Below are 23,422 nucleotides of genomic sequence, written 5' to 3'. Positions count from 1 at the left end.
TGGCCAAGATGTAAACTCTTCTCTCATATTTTAAATGTGTCAGTAGGGATGATCTATAATATTCAACCCTGTTACCATCATAACCTCTGTCAATGGCATGATAAAGATGTAAACTATTTTAACTGTGTCAGTAGGGGGTGATCTTTAATTCTCAACCCTGTTACCATGATTTTGTACAGTCAGCAGCTGATTATTGAAAAGTGGATATTTGTAGAATCATCAGCATGACCTTAAGAATAAAGCTAAATGAACTAAAACTGCTCACCCTGTTCGTTTTAAGAGGCCATAGAGCTTGGCCTTTATCTCAATATATAGCCTACTAAAAGTTTTCATTTAGCTTAAGTGTCACGTTTAACATTTGACACATGATATTAAGATATTATTTGTCAGATAAAATGCGTCAAATTCACTCTATAATTATACTATCGTGGAATGTGCCATCTATTGTTAGTTTAGTAAGTGCAGTGCATGTCACCGGTGTGTGTGTGTGCGTGTGTGTGTGTGTAGGTGAGACAGGATTGACTGGAGCTGCTCTCGCGCTCTTCCCAGCTGCTCTGCTGCAATGGCGATGGTGGCGCGCTGAAGAGCGGAGTTGGGCGAGTTTCCCTTTGTTTTACGAAGAATTATACGGAAATCTTCAGTCATGCTCGGCTAAATCCTTCTTAAAGAAGGGTGTGGATCTTATATTCTAACGTTTGATCTGCGGTCCGAGCGGTTGGGCTGTACGCAAACAGCAGCCTATATGCAACCGCCCCGATACTTCTCACATCTGCATGCGATAAGCGACCAGCAGCCGCCCGGCCCGCCCCTCTCTCTCCACCAGCTGATCTGAGCCACAACAAGCCCTCTGGCCGGCGAGGACCTGTACCGGAGCTGTCTGACCCAGCTGGATCGTTATGGCAGAACGCAGTTCCACCGGATTACTGATGATGATGCTGGACCCGTCGCCGGCGATCGCGATGACTCTCCCGGCGGAGGTGCGCGAGAAGCTGGCGGAGCTCGAGCTGGAGCTCTCCGAGGGTGAGTCGCTGATTTCCGCGTGCAGCCTTCCCATCTCCATGCCATCGGGGTTGCATCAGATTTCCTATGAATAGGGGTTCATGCATTATGGGCTGTTGACATAGCATTGCTCTGAAATATGTGATCTGTCATCAGTATGTTTGTGTGTACCTATAATAGAGCAGCGTTGATGAAGATGGTGATAGGTGTAACGCAGGTTCAGCGCTTCAGATCACAACGAGCATTCAATACAGCTGATAATATGTTGATTTCATTCAAACAGAACATTCTGAGCATCATCTAAATGACCATGCTGTGATTTTGGACTTCATTATGATTGTCAGGTTGTAGTTCTCTATGCTGAATGAAATGAGATCTGGATTGTTCCCAGTGATCTGCTCAGCATTCACGCTGTTATCTGGCTATGGAAATTTCAGACAAGAACAACAGCATGCTTTGCATTTCATCATGTGTCACGTGCTGCACATCTTCCCTAAACAGGCTGTTCAACGATGGGAACATTGAATAAACCTGTATGTTCCCACATAAAAGAATTGCTTCTCTTCCTGACATTGTGATCAGTACTTTTCTATTCAAACCCACAAGAGCTTGACTTGCAAGTAATATCCTTTTAGTTATACCTGTAGAAATTAAATCATTATGTCTTTATATAATAATAGATAACTATAGTGCTTTTAAGCTGAAGCATGTCTTCAGGACTGAATAATTACACCAGCCCTGTGCCGGCTCATCTATGAAGGGAATGTGCAGACAGGCCTGCGGTTTTTATTGTAATGAATTCACACAGTTACAGGAGTATTTTAAATGATCATGTTGTCAGAAGCGATTATGGCACCACTCATCCACATACTATTACAGCTCGATCTTTTTAAACCTGCTTTACTCTTTATAGAGATTGTTTATGTATAGAGGCATTCAGTTGAGTGTTATTGTAGAGCAACAGAATATCGGATTCGGATTTGGAGGATTTGAGTGTGAGGAATTGTGGGAATATACACACTGTACTGACTGGATGCCGTAAGATTTCATCATGAGCAGCAAATCATCATATTAGAATGATTTCTGAAGGATCATGTGACACTGAAGACTGGAGTAAATTCAGCTTTGATCACAGGAATTAATTTTATTTTACTTTATATTCACATAGAAAACAGGTATTTTAAATTCGTATAATATTTCACAATTTTTGCTGTATTTTTGATCAAATAAATGCAGCCTTGGTGATCATTCTTTCACATTTAAAGAACTTACTGACCCCAAACTTTTCAGCGCTAGTTTAGATACGGACAGAGAGTTTGCAGTGCTGAAGTTCTGACCCATATCTCATGTGATTGGCTCTGGGACGGCCCGGCAGCACCAGACCTAGTTTCTCAGCATGCTGAAGGAAGTTTCACTCTTTTAAAGGGAAAAGGAGCGAATCCAAAATAGCAGCAGCTCACACTGTGACCGCTGAACTCTCCTTCTCCATCACAACACCACTAATTCCCCAGCACTGCTTCCCGAATTTACTTAAAGGGGTGGTTGATTATGATTTCACTTTTTTAACTTTAGTTAGTGTGTAATGTTGCTGTTTGAGCATAAACAACATCTGCAAAGTTACGACACTCAAAGTTCAATGCAAAGGGAGATATTTTCTTTTAAAGAATTCTCTGTTTAAGGACTACAACAAACGGCTGGTTGGAACTACAACAAGCTTCTTCCCGGGTTAATGACACCACAAACCCCAAATGTACATAAACCCCGCCCCAAGAACACACAACAAAGGGTGTGGCCATGTTGGGCTGCTTTAGAGAAGAGGAAGAGTTGTTGTAGTAGAGTGTTGTTGTCATGCCGTCATTTTACGCCGGACTGCTTCACAAACGAGGGTCAATTCAACACAAAAGATGAACATGACAGCACATGCTAGTCGATGAGTTGAATCAACTCCACAGCAACTACATACATTTATCCACTATCCATTCAGAAACGTCCAGTTTCATTCTAAAAGTTGTAACTTCTTCCTGAGTCTCTCCATCAGTGTCGACTCCGGTTTGAACAATGTAAGGCTGAACACCGTTACTGACAATCCTCATTTTGGCTGAGTGAGATTCTCCAGCTTTGTTGTTGTTGAGCAACCGAAGCACGAGTTGTTAAAGCTCCGCCCTCTTCTGGAAAGGGGGCCGGGAGCAGCAGCTCATTTGCATTTAAAGGAACACACACAAAAATGGCCAAATAGGGTAAAATTTGACAAGCTATAATAAATGATCTGTGGGGTATTTTGAGCTGAAACTTCACAGACACATTCTGGGGACACCAGAGACTTATATTACATCTTGTAAAGGTCCCCTTTAAGTTTTTGCTTGGTTTGATTTTTTTTTTTTTGCCATATGACGCAAACAAACAACACACACACAAAATAAAAAAAACACAACAGTATCACAGAAAACAGTCTGCTTCCTGTTTGCGTGTGCATAACTTCCTGTCCTGCACGCTCTCTGATAGCCATTGTTTTCCTTTTATCCCTTCATTCACAGACGTCAGCAGGCCTAACTCAACAAGACCTGCCCAATTATTCTTCCCTCGCGCTGTGTGTTCAGTATGGCGGCATAAAAAAGTGAAAAATTGAGGTAAATCTGAAGGCACATTTCTTTTGTCCTGAACAGGAAGCAGTGAAAGTAAAGTTGAATCTTGGATGTGATGCTGCACCGTAGAGGATCAAGCATGATGTGCTTCAGATCGTTCTCAGCATGTTGGTTGAAACATTGGTTTCAAGGACACTGCTTTAGTGTTATTCTTGGCTAACTGCAGGAATCACACGTCAAACTGAGTGCAGTTCAGGACTCAGAAACCCTGAGGCTGATTCTCCAGTCTGTTTGAGCTTTAAGAGTCCATTGATGTGCTGCTGCTAATGACTGTGGATGAAGCAGGTGGATGAAGGATGCATCAAACTGCTCTGCATTGTTAGCTAAGTTCAGCTATAATAGATGTGCGTGTCTCACGGGACGGTTCGTGTTCAGTGTAACAGGCAGGCGTATGAATAACTTCAGTCTAAATCATTCACTTGAGATGTTTTGCAGTATAGACCATTTGGGAGCAGACATCACAGTTACATCGCTTACAGTTGCACACGCATTGTGGTGGCAGAAAAACAGCGGCAATAAGTGGAGAAAAACGGGCAAAATCCATGGAATAAGAAAAAAATGCCTTTGGATGTCAGAATCAGAACAGAAAAAAGATTACCATCGTCAAAGATTCTCTTTGATGCTAAATGCAGACATTTATGGTTGCAAGCCACAGATGAAACCTGCAATGATTAGTCTACTATTAAAGCATGAATTTGATGTAAACAGTAAGTCTACATAATATTCACATATGCAGTTCATAATGTATTAGCCATAATCAGCAATAATATTTAAACCTATAACATTTTACATAGATAATATTTAACTGTATAACCGTTCGGTTCAGTCTGTATTTCACACAGCGTGATGCGTGAGGGCTCGCGCTCTTCAGAAACAATCAGAGAATATGACTAAACAAAATTGCTTTTCTTTAATTAAACAGTCCCCGATAGATCACTTCATCTGGAAAGCATCTGCTGTTTACAAACATCTGATAGACATTTTTAAGATGTCAGTTTTACATACATTCTAAATCATAAACATCTTAAAGACATCTTCTAAACGTTTATTTGACATCTGACAGGAAACGCCAATAGACGTATTGCAGATCACGTATTGCAAACACTCTAAAAAATACGTCTTCCAGACGTAAACACGCACATCAAATAGACGTATCCGAGATGTACGTGTGCTATCAGGGTTGTTTACTGAACAATGAATTCTTTAAATGTCTTTAAATGAATTAAATTGCAATTAAAAGTTAGATATAATAATCAACACTCAAATAACAAATTGTATGCAAACATGTAAACCGCACATCAGGCAGTTTTTGCATTAACTTCTAAATCTAATTATAAAATTATGCTTTTACTCCAATTTGTTGTTGAAATATAATCATTTACACAGTGGCTGTCAGTTTGCATGACATATTTATTTAAACATACATTAATCAAGACATCACTAACACGTTAAGTAAAATATAATGAATGCATAGGCTAATATAGTGCATATATTTAGCAAAAGAGTTCATTTCTCTGGCGAACTAACAAGCTGTGGACTCACCTGAGGTAAATGCTACATGAGGCAGTGTTTACAAGCTGTTTTATTGACATCTTTCCGCCGTTGAAACACTGACTGAGTGATTACACAAGATAGTGTACGTTTCAGTAAGTTGTACTGTATCTTTCAACATACCTTCAGATGTTCATTCATGTTTATTCTGTAACTAGTATTAAAGAGGAAGAGATGATCGCGTTCGTACGCTTGAACTGAGGCGCCTATACAGCGCCTGTCACGCCACATCAAAGAGCATCAAAATAGCATTTATTGTTTGAATTTTGTGATAAAATCAAGAATTTGAAAGATGACACTTTTTTTATCGAAAGTAACTCAGGGCTCAACAATAAGGACAGCCCGATGGCCCAGGGCCAGTGTGAACGACGCTCGGGACAGTAGACGGAACGGTCACTTGCCCGATCGGGCCAGTGCTGTAGGGTGTGCGATATCGTCTATGATATCGTAATCGTTGATTTAACAATCTGATATTATCGAGTATGTCCCTCACTTTACAAAAAACAAACAAAAACACACTCATTGAGTGCACGCATGCACTACGTGACGTAGTGTAGTAGGTTAGATTAGTGCGCGTGCATATTTAGAGTGCACGCTTTCACTGCGTGATTTAGTCTAATAAATTCCTTTAGAATGCCCCAGAATTCAAGATAAGGGGCAAAAATGCCCCTGTATATATTTCATATTTATATAATTTAATATAGTTAACCAATATTACACAAAGAGCGCAGTTTTTCTCCAAATATTAGCATGATTACAAATGTGATATTTATTTTATTCAGTGAACAGTTTAATGAACAAGAGCTTAATATCAAGTGACTTACATTTGAGACATCAAATCGCCTGTTTCACTGTATTTCGCCAACGAAAATAGTTCCAAAGTCCGTCTCTTCGTCGCGTCTCTGAGTAACACTTCCTGATAGGGATGGGCATATCAATGTGAAGTATCGATATATCGATACTGACGTTGAGTATCGAAAGTATCAATGTCAATCCCAAATGGATACAAAAATATCAATGTATTTTTTTTACCATTGATTTTGTTTAATTAACAATAAATTTAATGCATACAATATGCATTGAATTGGACAAATAACCTATGTTAGCGAATAATTAAAAGCCTATAGTATTTGTAGATTTCCATGGTTACCACTACAAATAAACATTTTAACCATGTGTAAACAAAAATATAATCTAATAAATTGCAATTAAGGCGTATTGAATGTTAAAATATCTTTCAAATATAATGTTAAGTGGGTACCATTACCCATTTTACTCATAGTAATTCAATAATTTAAGGACTTAAATTATTAATAATTTAATAACTTAAATTCAGATTAGAGGTATCGTATCGGTATCGATATCGATATCGGCGATTTTAGCCTTGAAAGTATCGGTATCGAAAACAAAATAAGTGGTATCGCCCATCCCTACTTCCTGAATGAATCATCCGCTTGAATGAATCGGTTGAATCTCAATGACTCGCTCATTAACAGTGATTCGCTGCCACCTACTGGCAGGTTTAATTTCACATTTAAAGTGTCTTCATTTTTTAAATAATTTCAAGTAACAGTATTTAACGTTTTTTATTTTCAACATTAAAAACATTTTTATGCATCTGTAACTGCTCTTGACTGATTAACTTAAATAAAGTTTAATCTATAGTTATATATTTAGCTATATATTAGGTTACAATTTCTGTACCTGAAAATCTAGTTTAAACCTACATGAAAAACTTGAAAAGCACCATTTATTTCATTTATATGTTTGTTCTATTTATTTGTGCTATTACTCGTAATTTGATTATTTGTTACTATTTTATTACTTACTGTTTATTTGTAACAATATTTAAAATATAAGTTAATCTAATAGCTTTTGGTGTCATAAACCTATTTATTGAGGTTAAATGTAACAAAGACAATGAAAACAATAACTATGCTTATTTTATAGGCCCATTTTCTTGTCTTTTACTTTTATTAATTTTTTGTTGTGGGGCCAGTGAAAATTCTGGCGGGGCAAGTAAAAATTTGAACCACTGGCTCAATCGGGCCAGTAGAAAAAATCCTTAGCGTTGAGCCCTGTAACAAAATGCAGAACTTATTGCGATTATTGTTTAGTGGTTAGGATACGACGCTGTATTCTTTGTGTAGATCCAGTGGGCCAGGGCTGGGCGGGGCAGCAAGGGGCGGGGCACAATCAGTACGCCATGAGAGTATTGCAATGGTGGTGTATCACGTTTTTTCGGTTCGGTTTGAATATCGATACACCCCTAGTAACTGTGTGACGTAAATTACGTTAATGACGCAATTTCACGTGCTTCAGTAATTTATATGCGTTAAATTATTTTAACGCATTAAGGATTTTGAATTAATTGCATGTGTTAACGCATTGATGTTGACAGCCCTACTAAAAATACATGAAGCTCCCCTGACAGTTTTTCCAGAGTGTCACAGAGACAGGTGTGATTTCAAGACACCTCTTTCAGTGATATTTGGCAGGTAGTACAGACTTTAAATTCCAAAAAAAAAAATCAAGTCAGAACTGTTGAAGGGGCTCATCTGAGTGACCCGAGGTTCAGTGGGTTCTTGCTCCTAGAGAAGTTATGTAGCATGTCCTGTTATTCTCGTAGGGTTCTCATGCATTAGGCTTTGACCGGAGAGCCATGCAGACATGCCGAGTTGTTGACCTCGATATGGATCAGCGGTGGAGAGATGGGGCGTAAATGAGTGCAAGAAGACAAATAGTGTGCATTAACTCCTGCGGCGAGGCTCTGCTCGTCCAGATAATTCATTCTCTCGCTCGTTTCTCATCTCTCCACTTTGCTTCATCACTCGTACCTCTTCGGTTTGTAGCAATGGCCCAGAAACACATTATAGTGAACATCTGTATAGTATCGCTCAATGTCTGGAAGTGAAGGAGAGGATCTAGTCTAGTCTGACAACAGTCATATGTCAAGTCATGTGATGAATTTGACGTAAAATGACTTTTCATCTGGGTGTGTGATCACGGGTCATGGTTTGTCCACCGCTAGTCCGCAACCCTCTCATGTGGTTGGTCAGGTGACTGCTGTGTTTTCTGCAGAATGCGAGTGATTTTGGTGTGATGTTCGAACGGTTGTGGTCACAGCATTGGTTTGGTTATTATTAGGGTGCAACAGTTAGATTCATTTGAGGCTGAATTCGACCCTTTAGAGATTCTTTATCTCATTGTTTCAAGCATTAACACATATAATGCAGCAAAATCTCTGAGCAGTAAAAGTTCTGAATCATTGTGACACACTAGCTAGTGAACGTCATGCAGGTCCAGCATCACATACACCAGACATACAGTCAAAAACAAGACCATGATTTGTTCATCCTCTTTAGGGTTTGTTTAGGTTAGCAGCGCAAATCACCAATAATTTATTTTGGAGAAGACAGTGCCATTCCCGCATCTACCAAATGGTGAAGCTTTTTTTTCCCTTCTTTTTCTTACCGAAATCGTTTTGCTCCTAGTCTATATATAACTTTGTTATTGCTGGTTAGTCTTTCTTTGTCCATGGTCAACAATGTTAAAGTCATATTCCCATGTTGTTTCCATATTTGTGGTCTGACCAAGTTCACTCTGTCCAGCTGTTGTGTTTTGTATTGAGTATGTTTCTTCAGGAACACCCACACACACTGAGTAAGAATCAAGTTTGGCTTGTATAGAGTTATCAGCGTGATACTTGAGTATAAGAGCTGAAAATCTTTGGAGTGACTCCCGTCAGCACAGAATTGTGACGAATGTCGATCTAGAGTGACGTAAAACTTTGGAAGTGGCCCAAATCAGAATCAAAAAGATCAGATTCCTTGTGCTTTGTGCTGTTCACAATGTTATATAAAAAAAAATCAGATCAGTCACATACAGTATGTGCAACAATATTCAGATTTGGGCCTGCATTGTGAATGTAGCCTAAGTCTTCATTTAAGCACTGTTTCTGAACTCCTTGAAACGCCTCTATTGTCTTCCAGGAACAAACACGTCACAATATTCCTATAATTCCCACCCAAGGCATACACAGAGTAAAGGGGCAGGGGGCGTGGTTGAGTTAGTTAGTAGTGTGTTGAAACTGGTGGTTTTTCAACTTCAAAATTTCACGTTTAACTCAATATATCCCTTACTGTTTCTTTGTAATTACTTGTAAACTTTACTAGCAATTTCGGCAGATAAAATTGCCTCAAAGTGAATCCTACACCCATTATTTTTTCAGTGTACACTTCTGCCTGAGGAAACCTAGAGGCAAACTCTTTTTCTATCTTGGCATTGTGCTAATGGAAGCTCCATCAAAAGACCGCAGAAACCACCTTGTGATTAAAGATGCCCTATAAGTCTTGATGTTGTTTTCAGGCTCTACTAGAACAGGTTTTCATCTTTGAATGTTGATTATTTTCCTCATATTCTCCATTGTTGCAGCTCCTCTCTTCCCAGTCTGTCAGTAACGTTCTGTTTAGTTCCTGTCTCTATGAAGCCCCTCCTTCTGAAAAGCACAGTGTGCTCTGATTGGTCTGCTGGAGCAGAAATGTCCTGCCAGAGTCCTGCACGGGGACAGTGAACCGCTAATATTTGATGTAACGTGTGGAATAATATTTACGTTGGCATTTGCTGTGCGGGTGGGGAATCAATAGGCACGGGCAACTGTGAGTCCAATAGCCAAGACTATTTTTGAAATGGTACCCACTGAAAGGCAGCTGCTTTCAAACGTTCCCGAGCTTACTTGTGTTCACTCTCTGTAGTCTGAAGACCGTCAAAGGTTTCTGTTTACAATGGGATTTACAGTGTTGATCATTGTAGCCAATCACGCTGCAACTGAAGTGATCGACAGCTTCAGACGTTATCAAGGGAGCGCTCTTTGCTCGCTTTCTGCCTGTAATCTATTCACAGTTTAAATAAAAGTTTTCTTTTCCTTAGAGGATCAACGGCCATGTATACATGTCAGAGTTTCAGGAAATGCAGAGTGAATCCGCTTAAATATCCCGATATTATATGACAGTAAAGGCTCATATTTGGCTGTATGATCTTTTAATTTATGGAGATCTTTAAGCGTCTGTATAGCCTGTGGTGTTATCTATTGTTCAAAATAGCCTGTATGGGCAGATTGCTCACATGATGTAGGCAAAAGTTTTGTATTGTTTACACGACGGATGCACGTTCTCTCTCTCTCTTTTTTTTCTATTTTTCTCAAATGCATCAACTCAGAATGCCTAATGTTGATTTGATTGCTTGTGTTGCATGAGAAAATAAATTATTTTTGTCTATCTGATGTAGTAGATTTAATGCGGGTGCGGTTCAGGTCACAGACTTTACAGAATGTCAGACAGGTACCCGTGGGCACGTTTTCGTGAGACACAAAATTACGTACCGATGCGTACGTCTTGCTGCAGTTTCCAACAGAAACCAACGCTAGAGGCGGTAAAACATCAATAAGTGCTTTTTGCTCGTTTTCATACATGGTTTCGATGACAGCCGGGGTCCGATTATGGATGAATAAAGACAATATTATGTTACGACTTCAAAACACTTTTTACCAGAGTGCCTGATTTGTAAACGAACGTACTTAGGACTTTGTGCCGTTTGACCGGCTCTGTACGTTTTGCTTTTTTTGGCCGTAACCAGCTTGCTCGGTAGCTCAGCTGACACGGAGTTGGACTTACGATGAGGAGTCCCCCTGGGTATGAATCCCGCGAAAGGCGAGTGACGGACAGTAAAAAGAGAGATAAGAGATATCTAAACGAGCTGAAAAACGGTATATGATCGCGCTTCTTATCTCACGTTTGCTTTTGTCAATGCTATCGGGTTGGTTTAGGCGTAGCGTCGGTGGGACGTTATTTTAAAAACGCAACGGAGCACAAATGTCAAATCAAGAACCGCGGCGATTCGTCTAAAAAGCAACATCATAAAAACGTACCTTATTCACCCTATTATCTGAAAAATTAACACGATTTTAGATTTTATTTATTTATTTTTTTTACAGTGCTCTGTTATTGCTGTGGGAAGTAAAACTACATAAAAGACCATCAAACACTCAATATTCATAATATTGCACTTGGTAGAAGTTAAACTTGGTTCCCTAAACTTGGTTCCTAAATCCCAAGTTTGATTTCATGGAGTCTTTAAGGTTGAGGGAAACTTTCTTCCCTGTATCCCAGATTGGGATGAAAAGGTCAGGCTCACATGAGTCAGCGTTTCCGCAGCATATAATCATGCACACGGGTGGGCGGGATCTTCAGGAACACGCCCACTGTAGCGCAACTCCTGGAATGGGACATTTTTGGAAGTAAATGCATTTCTAGTGAAGCGAATAGGTCTGCATGAACCACGGGAAGACTCTTTGAGAAACTGGATGTTTGTTTTGTAGGCATTTTGAGTCAATGACAATTACTTTATATATTAGAATGATTAGAGTGCAACAATTAGAATCTTCTGAGGCTGGATTTATCCAATACTGACCCTTTATTAGATAATTAGATATAGAAGTATTATATTATACTAGAATCGAGTCCCTCTAATTTGATTTTTGGAATGTTTTGGCAAGATTCCTGTGATTGTTACTGCGTTCCATTCAGAACCGAATGTGGGATATCTGGTAACACTTTACAATAAAGTCTCATTTGTTAACATGAAATGAACAATACTTCTACAGCCAATGAGTCTTATTATTATTTCAACATTTACTAATACATTTCTACAACCAAACGTTTGATCTGTTAACAATAGTTAATTCACTGTGAGCAAACAAAAACATTTACATATGTATTACCTAAGATTAAGGATAATGGATACTTTAAAAAGTTGGTGGTTTATTTTAGTTAATAGCGTGCATGTGAACAAATGTGACCATATTGTAAAGTGTTACCAGATATGTTGACTCAATATCTCAGATTTCTGTCAGTAAAGCTGTTGTCTGATTCTTGAAAGATGATATAAGGAAACTCTATAGCATTTGTTTTTCAGGTGTATGAATTTCCCTGCATATGTATGTAAACAAGTTGCAATGTAGTAACTTTGCTTTGACACACTGACGCATTATTATGTGTTTAAAAATGAATGTTTAACATGTAACTGTGACATTCATTACTTTAATTAGAGACAATTATTAATAACCACACTTAAACATCCAAAATCCAAAAGTGTTTGTGTGAATGACTCATTAAATTAAACAAAGCTTGTCTTTGGCCTCTGACTTGCACACAGACAGTACCGCAGTTACATCAACTCTAATGTGCTGCTGGTTTTAGGCAAGAACTCATGCGAGATACTCCAGCTTTGGCCTGCGGCTGTGGAGAATAGATTTTCTGAGGGGGTCATAAATTTTTTAAGCTTGTGCCTGAAAGCATGGGAAGACTTCAGAGTGTTGTGCCGCACACTGTGCAGCCGTATGTAGGTGTGTGTGTGTGTGTGTGTTTGTATTTGCGTCTGGGTTTGTTGTTTTATGGGCCGTGTTCTGTTTGTTGAAACAGTCTCTTCTCTTTCAAGCGCTCCGCCGCATGCCATGCTAGGTCACAGACGGCTTACACTTTCTATGGGTTTCTTTCACTGATGTTTATTTTTTGCCTAACTTCTTTTCGTTTCATGCTATAAGATTAAATATCATTAATTAATGAACCACACTATGGGAAAACTATATGTTACTGCTGCTTTGGGTTTATTTGACTTCCGATATGCCCACCACATCACATCTCAATTTATCTCACACTCACTCTTCTTTTTGTATTTTTGGGCTAGTCATGTTTTATTTAGCAGTGTTTCTGTTAGCACAGTCTACAGCTCAGGCTAATGGAGTCACTCTGAAGGGCACTGATCGCTTTCTGAAAACCTTTGGTTTGGACAGTTACCAAATGGATATTGTGGGTTTATTACTGGTTTCCAGGTTTTCACATCATTTGCAGCTACATAACATCCTTTGCATAAATTATAGGTCTGTTCCAAAGCTTATTGAGCTGCCTCACTAAATGAACCCACTGAGAAGTGAAGCACACAAGACATTCGATAAATTCTTGTAATCGTTCCCAGTTGTAAATCTTATTTTTAGTATGTTGCTAAGCTATAACCCAATACTCTTGCAAGCATATAAAATACATAGCACACAACATTATTGGGTAAAATCCTCAATTTTGGTTGCAATTAGGTAACATCGCAGAAAGCACACCTACAAGGAAAAACAAACAAAAATAAAATGTGGTAACACTTTACTTGGTAACACTTTGTTTTACAGTGCCATAGTTACACGTTACTACATGTACTTACTATAGTAATAACAGTTAATTATGCATAATTACAAGTAACTAACCCTAACCCAACTGTAACTCTGTAGTAAGTATAGTTAATTAATAGTTCTCAGTACTTATTTAAGTAATTACAATGTAACTACGGCACTGTAAAATAAAGTGTAACCTCTTTAGTGTCCTTGTTACTATAGTAATAACAGTAAATTATACATAATTACATGTAACTTGTCACGATTACCTGTTTTGTGTTCAAGGACTTTTATTTTGAAGTATATTTTGTTTCCTATCCACATTTTTCCTGAATGTGGAAGTCTCATCTGACTCATAGCGGAATTATCCTTTACATTTCTCCGGTGTTTCTAGTCAAATTAACATATTTTTCGAGTTGATAATGTTACGTATACGGACATTCTTTTCAGATTTGCTGGTGCTCAAAACACAAACTTTCCAGGAATTTCTTCCCTTTATTCCAACAACAGCACAGCTTAACCCTGCGCTCGTTTTAAAGGTCCCGTTTTTCGTGGTTTTTTGAAGCTTTGATTGTGTTTATAGTGTGCAATATAACATGCGTTCATGTCTCGTGTGTAAAAAAACACAGTATTTTTCACATAATTTACTTATCTGTATACCGCTGTTTCCACTGTCATAAAAACGGGCTGATGACTTCCTTGTTCTATGAAGTCCCTCCTTCAGAAATACGTAACGAGTTCTGATTGTGCCAGCGGTTCCTGTGTTGTGATTCGACAGCAGCTTATCGAACCTTGCCCGGAAAGGTCACGCCTCTTACCATAACGTGGAGATGCACGCGCTCAGTGTTATTGTAAACATGTCTTTAATTTTACCCTATCAATTTGAGCCGGAATCAGACCCGGTGATTGGACTGCGGGATGAAAATAACAGCGTTTCGACGACATGGCGACAAACACACTCTACAAACGCAACTCTTGTGTATTCCTGTGGGCGGAGGTTAGTCAAAAAACTGTTTTAGTGACGTCATTAAAGAAGGAAGTAGAGGGATGTAGTCCAAACTGGCCGTTCGATGTAGGCGACTTCTGTTAAATAAAATATCTCGCTTGGCATTGAACTTTGAGCTTTAAAATTTTACAGATTTTATTTATACTCTAACAACAACATTACACACTAACTAAAGTTTGAAACATGGGATCACGAAGAACGGGACCTTTAATTTTTAGTAATGTTCAAAAAGTTTCTGTTTAATTAATTCAGTCGCTCTTTTTACTTTGTTTTATCAATGGGATCCTATGGAGACCGGAAAAGGACAGCATACAAATGGAAGTTAGAATCCATCATGGTGGCGCTCATCGTTTGCTCTGGAAAAAGTGGATTGTTCCCGTGTTCATTTCCTGTGTGTAGTTCCTGTTTTACTTCTTTCCATAGTTACCCTTGTTAGTTTCCATAATGATTGATTACCCACACCTGTTCCTTGTTAGCCTCTTGTGTATATTTACCCCTGTGTTTCTGTTGCCTTTTATCGGTCGTTGTCTATATGTGTTTGTGAAGCTGTTGCATTTCTGTTCCCTATGTGGATTATTGACGTTGTCTTCCCTGTTTGAATTATCTTTCTTTATGTGTTTGTTTAATAAACCGCTGCAGTTAGATCCTCACCTCGCCTCTCCTCAACTAACACAACTAACCCTAAGCCAATTTTATTCAGGTTTAAATCGGCACTTTTCATTGAAGTATTGCGTTTTGCAAAAGATATCACAGCTTTTGTACAACTTAGCTATGCTAACTGGGTGGGTGGTGCTGTTCTTTTATCAGCATTTTGCTGTATTGAATACAATGTAAAGCATATCAAAATTTCTCTAGGTTTTGGAGCAGAGCTAGTGTGTGTGTCACTGCATGCTGTATATTAAGGGCCATTCATCTCTTTAACAAATATTCTCTGGCTTGCGTTGTGTTTTTATCACGCAGCTGCTCTCTCAGGAGGTGTTTAGTGCATCCAGGACTCTTGAAGAAGGTCTGAGGCGGTGTGTTTTGTAGTGAATTGATTTATTGCTGGCAGGAGTCCTGCGTGTGTGATTGAAAGCCCATGAGCAGATTGCTAGTGCACATTTTAATTTCATTCCCAGGATTCTCTGCTGGCTTTCGGGTAACTGCTGCTGTCAAATCATGCGGGTCTAGGGTGAGACTGAACAAGTGTTTTTAGAATCAATTCCTTTGATCCCAAGACCACATAAAACATGTGAAGCTCATTGTTTTTGCCAAAGCAGAGAGTGAAAATATGTGCAAAATAAGGATGGATGACTTTTCATTTATAAAGCTTCACACCCAAAGATTTAAGAGTCTTTTAGGGCGAATCTCATGAAAACATGTCCAGGTCCATATTTCACCTTCACAAAATTGGCTGGTTGGTCGGCTGGAGCAGTGTGTTGTGATTGGTCAAGCGATTCGAGCGTGTTTGGGAAATGTCCCGCCCCTTACCATAACCGCCAGTTTCAACACACTAACTAACCCCGCCCCTTTATTCTGCATATGAAATATTTAAATGAGGAATATTGTGACATGTTCATTTCTGGAAGAAAACTCAAGACTACAATGGAGGAGTTTCAGGGAGTTCAGAAACACTGACACTGATATAGAGAAGAAATCCCGCTGGAGGGACTTTGCAGAGCTTCTTCATGCTCAAACAGCAACATTACACACTAAAGAAAGATGAACGTGGAAAAAGCATAATTGGTCACTCTTAAATGTTACAGGTGTGTATTGACTGTGAGGCTGGCTGATAATACTAAAGCTGTGCATGAATGCGAGGCTCACAGATATTGTGGGGTGCTGCTGTACCTGCTGTGTGTGCGTCAGCGGCTCTGCCACGAGGAAACGAGTGTCGTTTGATCTCAGCAGACACCAGTGACTGTCCACTGTCCAGAATCCCTCGCTGCCTCCATCTGTCTGGGTGCAGAAACCACACGGTGTCCTCTGATTGGCCCGCGGAACACCAATCACATCCTAAAGCGGTCTGGAGCCGAGAGACGGCTCTGAAAACCCAGCTGAGAGCCACAGGGAGAGCAGCACAGGCCTAATCAAATTTAGCACCGAAAAAATGATACTTTAGACCAACTTTAAAAAAAATACTCTAATTTGTTACAGCCACAGTTATTAGTTTTTCTCAATTCATATTTATTATTTTAATTTAATTTGAATAAAAAATGTCTTTTCCTAAATAAAATTACATTCATGCAAAGTAAACATTTATTATAAAGACCATTAAAAACAAAATGTTACTTTGATTTTTATCAATGTTTAGTTTACTCACTATAAATAAAGATGGGAATATTCTCTTCGAAAGACTTTGATATTTTTTGTAAAGTCTTTTCAAAATATGCATCATATTTTCTGTTATGTACTAAAAATATAACCCAAAAAAATCAGTAAATCCAGCCAGTATGTGTTCTGCACATTAATACTCTGGTGTCAAGCCAAAATACCATTTAAACAAAATGTGTCTTTTTATGTGCTCAATGGGGAGAGTTTTTTTTTGCTTTTAGTCCAACTGCACAAAACAAGTTTAAACCAGAAACCATGACTTTCAATGACCCAATCAAATGAGACACAAAATATATTTTTTTTTGTGTAAAATAAATCCCGCATACATAACAATAATCGCTCAAATGTATGAACATAAGAACTACTTGCAAACATGAAAAGAATAAAAATAATAAGATCCTGGTGGACGAGCGTTGACCTGATCTTCCAGTGCGCTTCTACGGCAAACGATGAATCCAAGAACTGTCAATCTGAGCGATAAGTCCAATCCAATCCCTGATTGGTCTTTATTCATCGTCACTACCCACTATACCCACCACCACAGTTGAGATCCAGTTTCTGTTCGTTGACCTTCCCAGTGTTGTCAACTGACATTAGAAAACACTGCATCATCATGACGCGATCGGATCTCGGATGTCGTATTGCTTTGGCAAAGCAGCATGTCATGCATCATGTTATGTTGTGTTTGGGCTCGTTTGAATCAAGAACACCTGCTCTAAATAAATATATGTGATCTACTATGGTTTACTAATGTTTGGTTAAAGGGGACATCTCATGAAAATCTGACTTTTTCCATGTTTAATTGCTATAATCGTGTAACCGGTGCATCTACCAACCCAGAAAATGTGAAAAAGGACAACCCAGTAACTTTGTTTTGGCAAGCCTTTCTCTGAAAGCATGTGAAAAAACAAGCTGCTCAGATTTTGCTCCCCTAGTGACATAGGAAGGGGATCTTATTATAATATTACCACCCCTTAATCTGCGTGTTTCCACCCACAATGCTGCCATTTTGTTTTTGCAAGTGAAAACGGTGTACCAGTTCTAAGGCCATGGCAAAAGTTGGAGCAAAGCATGCTAACTGTTCTGTCGTTGGGTGCACAGATGAGCACTGAACACTATTTAGAGTCTCGTTACAGCCTGCAAGTTGACCCTGGCAAGCTAAATTGCTAAAAAAAGGAATGCTTCTGAGCGATATTTTGAAAAAAAAATATTAGACCATTCACAACATTTAATAGCAATCATAAACGTTAGCCTGGTGTGTATGCTATGTATGCTATGTATAGTGGGTGTCCATATGGGTTTTGCACAAAAGATTAACATGACGGCACATGCTAGTGGATGAGTTGAATCAACTCCACAGCAACTACATAAATGTATCCACTAACCATTCAGAAACGCCCAGTTTCATTCTAAAAGTTGTAACTTCTTCCTGAGTCTCTCCATCAGTGTCGACTCCGGTTTGAACAATATTATATTTGGGTATATATTTGACAAACTATAATAAATGATCTGTGGGGGATTTTGATCTGAAACTTCACAGACACATTCTGGAGACACCAGAGACTTATATTACATCTTGTGAAAAGGGGCATAATAGGTGCCCTTTAAGCTACAAACCAAAACGCAGCCCAAAAGCCGCATGTGTATACTGTTTACATGTACTTGGTATAGTTTGATCTCTACCTGAAACAATTATGCTTGTTGAATTCTGCTGGTTGAGACATTTTTAACAATATATAAGACTATCTGTTATGTATGATGCTTAACAGAAATAAAATCACATTTTTATTTTTTATTTTCAATTTAGGCATAATGATAAAAAGTGAATAAAATCAATCAATCAAGATTTTACCACATGAAGCCTTTTTTTTTAGTGAATCTCATTGTTTTTTTCAAGATCAAATTAAGAGGAAACTGAGACTTTTGCTAAAATCTCCATCTTCTCAGATGTGCTGAGAACAAGAGGTAATCTCACATCAACAAAGAGATAGCTAAGTATGGGTCAATCAGTTGTCAATCAATTATTCGACCATCATTATCCAATCATAGTCATCATTTTGTTTTTAGTGTTTCTCAGTATTCCTTAGTAGGGTTTTGTAACTTCTGTCCAATTCATCCGTGCATGATTGGACAGCAGTCAAGGACTCTCGCTTCAATCTGATCGGCTCCAGTGTGGCCTGTACTAATATAAACCACATGATCTGATCCAGTCGACTAAAGACAATCACCTGACATTGGTTTATTGTGGACAATAAAACCTGTATTTGTCTTGGGGAACGGGCCTAGAGTTTTGAGAGAAAACATTTGTTATGAACATCGACACATGACCGTAACCGTTGAGATGTTTCGCTCCTTTCACAGTTTATAAGTAAATATTATGCGTAATTGAGGAATGCCCATGTGAGTGTGTGTCAGAGGTCAGCTCCTTCGAGAATTTCACAGATCAATGTGTCCAAAGCTTTTAGAGGTCTATGCTGTGGACATATGCTTGATTGATCTGTTTTCCTTCATCTCATTAAAGCCAAACAATGCATCGCTCCAATTGGTTCAGAGTGTCATAGAGGGTTAAATTCAACACATTTCTTTAAGGTAGGCGTGTAAGTATAATCCCAAGTTGAACTGCTGGGATGCATGAAACCTTTTTCCATGTGTGTAATTTCTGGGTGAATGGCTAGCACTTTGCAGTCGCAGGGGGGGTGTTGTGTCCGAAGTCTTTTCACTGCCCACAAAGAAAATCCATTATCACACTAAAGGTGCTACACAGCTGGACTGTCTAAATTCAGCTGTGGGATTCTTACTGTCTTACTAGCTCTTACACTTTTCAAACCATTTTTTGGTTTCCCAAATAACCTTTCAGGGAACAGGGCTGCATATAACTCCACATTTAGACATACACTCGTGAACTTCCCTAAGCACTTCTCCTCGGGGGAATCCTCACCGCCATTTTGAAGTGCGTCCAACTTCGTCAAGCGGGCGAGGGAAGTTTATTTGACCCCCGACATCTCGATGTTGACCGAGGGAGCGAGTCTACTCAATATGTACACTTCAGGCAGATCCATAGACCACAATGCAACACGATTGTGATGTCTCAGCAAGTCATGCTCAATTTACCCCACCCCACACAACTCTAGTGTATGATATTGGAGTTACTTTGACATTTAACCACATTTAAAGGTTTAGTTCACTTTTCAAATGAAAATTACCCCAAACTTTACTCACCCTCAAGCCATGACTTTCTTCTTTCTGATGAACACAATCGAAGTTATAATAATGAATATCCTGACGCATCCAAACTTTATAATGGCAGTGAACAGGGGTCACGAGTATGAGCTGAAGAAAGTGTCTCCATCCACATCCATCCATCATAAAGGTACTCCACACGGCTCCGGGGGGTTAATAAAGGCCTTCTGAAGCGATGCGTTTGTGTAAAAAAAAAAAAATCCATATTTAACAAGTTATGAAGTAAAATATCTAGCTTCCACCAAACCGCCTTCCGTATTCAACTTACAGAGAAATTGTAAAACTCTCGCAGTTCAAAAAGCTTACGCTACGTCCTACACCTTCCCTATTCAACTTACGGAAAAAGCTTAACTGACGCTACACCAATTCTGTTTTTGTTTTTTTTGTAATTTGAATACGGAAAGCAGTCTGGTGGAAGCTAAATGTGTCATTTTGTTATCATTTTCGTTTGTGTAATTTTTTATATTTTCTCCAACAGCCCAAGAATACATACAGGCCTATAGAATAGTGCTTAAAACACATTTATAATAATAAAAAATCTATAAATAATAAATTAGCTCCATAGCGGATTCCAAGTGATCAAGGGCTTGGGGTTTTCCATTTAAACCCACTCCAAGTTCTGCCAGTAGTGGGCGCTTGTGCAACGTAAGCAATGACGTACATCTGAGCGAATGAGATGGAGGAAGTTAGCGAGGGAAGGGCATAAAAAATGGACTTGAACGCAGCCCAGATCTTAAAAGAACCATTGGTGTTCTTAGTGTGAAGAACATTTTAAACCTTTTTCTACTCTAAAGAATCTTTTGTGGAATGCAAATGTTCCATTAAAGAACCTTTATTTTTTGGAGTGTAGTCTTGTCTTATATCTGAGAGCATAGAGTCTGAATCTGTGTTTCACCATAAGTGTGCCTGGAATTCATAACATTTTCCTTCTGATTAATGAGTAAAAACAGCATGTTTGTTTCTCCAGGCACAAACCCTGTTATGAGGAGGTCTGATTAGGTCCCGGAAATGCTTTGAATTGCTCTTTCCAGCACAATGCAAAGGTAAATTAGTGTTGTGTGAACCGGGACGCCTCTGCTGGTTCTCAATAATTAACCATCAATTTACATTCCATGAATTCTTTCAAGACACATACTTTCCATTTATAAAGTTGAAACTCGGATAGAAATAGACCCAAACTCTCCATTTAAAAACAAAACAAAACATAATTTTATCCATACATGCCTGATTTCAGCTGAAATGGAAAGCAATCTATGGAACTTAATAGGCTGATGCAGAATAACCTTTGGGTTAACAGTATAGTTCCATAAATGCCTGGAAGATAATGAAAATGTAACGAAAATCATATGGAAATAATTAATTAAAAATACAAAACCCAAGCATATATAATTTAAATAAATAAATTATATTAAATAATGTCCTAATTTCGAAGTAAGCTATAGTGTTTAAGCTATCTTTCTGTCCTGTTTTTGACCCTCTCTCTTTAGAACACTCTTGATGGGCAGGCTGCATTCAAGACGTGGAAGTAAATGCCCACTGCTACGATTGGCTAACAGTTTTGCATATTAAAATAATCTGTCCAGAACTATGTAATTTGAATCAATTGGATTACAAATTACAAATACTTGGAAAACAAATAAACGAAAAAACACGGTTAAAGTGTTTCTCTCACACGTGCACACAGATCAGTGGTAGCGTGAGGTGATTCTGCGGTGACGTGTGTTTCTGTGAGGGTCTTGGATGGGTGAGGTCTGTATTTAAGGGCTGGACCGGACAGTAGGCTCACGCTAAACAAAAAGGGAGAAAATCCATGGAATGTGTCCTGTCCAATCAGAGTAGCCAGCCAAAGTCCTCTCTTCTTATCACGGCACGAGAGCGGAAGATTGTCTAGCTGTGAGCTTTTCAAAAAGCAATGGCAAGCTTTCTTCCTGCAGTGTCCCTGTTTAACAGCGCTTGAAGGAAGGAGGATGAAAGTACAGCCGTGACCTCTGTGCTGTTTGAGTTTGAGGCCAACGTTCAGAACAGAAAAACTCCGCTTGGCAAAAGCTTTGCACATACCAGAGAGAAACATTCTTCATCTTCCCTGGAGAGAGTGAAGCCAGAGGCTCCTTTTGTTTTATAAAACAAATTTGCTGTCCTCAGGATGAAGATCCAGACTGTGTTGAGGGGATCTGGATTCCCTGGGTGTTGGGAGAATTGAGGGATGAAAGAAAAAAAAGAGGAGGAGAGAGATGGAGGTTGATGTTCGATGATGAGCCAAAAGCTTGTGAAAGTACTTGCGGTCAGAGCCAGTCAGCTTAATAACTGAATATTTTAATTATTAAAGCAGCAAGACCATTTTAAGACTATTACTTTAGGACAACATGAAATTAAAATGTACTGAATTTGCTAAGCTCTGTACTCAGTCACTGAAATGTATATTTCTATGTCTAAGACAATTTTTTGAATGAATATTAACCAATAATATCACTGTGTACCTTTTCATGATCCAATCAAATCCTCATCCTGATGATCATGTCCTGCCCTACTTGGTTTCCAACTGAATATTCTGCTTAACTATGAAATATGTTGTGGAAGGTAAATGATCTTTGAATGTGATTTTCTGCTGTCTTTGATTTCCATGTTACTTAAGGTTTGATGTTTGTTTTTTTTTTTTTGGATCAGAAAAGATTGAATCTATTTAAGACTTCTGTTGTATGTATCAAATGTGTGTTAAATGTACATTTTCTCTTACTTATTCACACACCACACTGATTCACAAACCTCACTGATTCACACACCTCACTGATTCACACGCCACACTGATTCACACACCTCACTGATTCACACGCCACACTGATTCACACGCCACACTGATTCACACACCTCACTGATTCACACACCACACTGATTCACACACCTCACTGATTCACACGCCACACTGATTCACATGCCACACTGATTCACACACCTCACTGATTTACACACCTCACTGATTCACACACCTCACTGATTCACACACCTCACTGATTCACACGCCACACTGATTCACACACTTCATTTGTTCACACATCTCACTAATTCACACACCTAACTGATTCACACACCACACTGATTCACACACCTCACTGATTCACACACCACATTGATTCACACACTTCACTGATTCACACACCTCACTGATTCACACACCTCACTGATTCACACGCTACATTGATTCACACGCCACACTGATTCGTGAACCTCACCAATTCACACACCTTGCTGATTCACACACCACACTGATTCACACACTTCACTGATTCAAATGCCACAATGATTCACATGCCACACTGATTCACATGCCTCACTGATTTACACATATCACTGAATCACACATCTCACTGATTCACACACCACACTGATTCACACACCTCACTGATTTACACGTCTCACATATTCACACACCAACCACATAGCAACATGATTAACCACTCA

At 38.9% G+C, this 23,422-nt stretch overlaps 1 protein-coding gene across 4 annotated transcripts in view; it reads left to right on the top strand.

Annotated features, from left to right (window-relative positions):
- Positions 1-495: 495 nt before the first annotated feature.
- Positions 496-23,422, top strand: part of dip2a (disco-interacting protein 2 homolog A) — a 162,487-nt gene continuing 139,560 nt past the window's right edge. For 3 of the 4 annotated variants that reach the window (XM_048192864.1, XM_048192863.1, XM_048192861.1), the window contains exon 1: positions 496-1,020. In XM_048192864.1, coding sequence (XP_048048821.1) covers positions 897-1,020 — 124 coding nt within the window. In that variant the 5' untranslated portion in view covers positions 496-896. The remainder of the gene's footprint in view (positions 1,021-23,422) is intronic. The other variant, XM_048192862.1, reaches the window with a different exon arrangement.

The sequence above is a fragment of the Megalobrama amblycephala genome, linkage group LG6 (assembly GCF_018812025.1).
Source record: "Megalobrama amblycephala isolate DHTTF-2021 linkage group LG6, ASM1881202v1, whole genome shotgun sequence".
NCBI classification, from domain to species: domain Eukaryota; kingdom Metazoa; phylum Chordata; class Actinopteri; order Cypriniformes; family Xenocyprididae; genus Megalobrama; species Megalobrama amblycephala.
The sequence above is the reverse complement of the archived record's forward strand: the minus strand, read 5'-3'. Positions and strand labels throughout refer to the sequence as shown.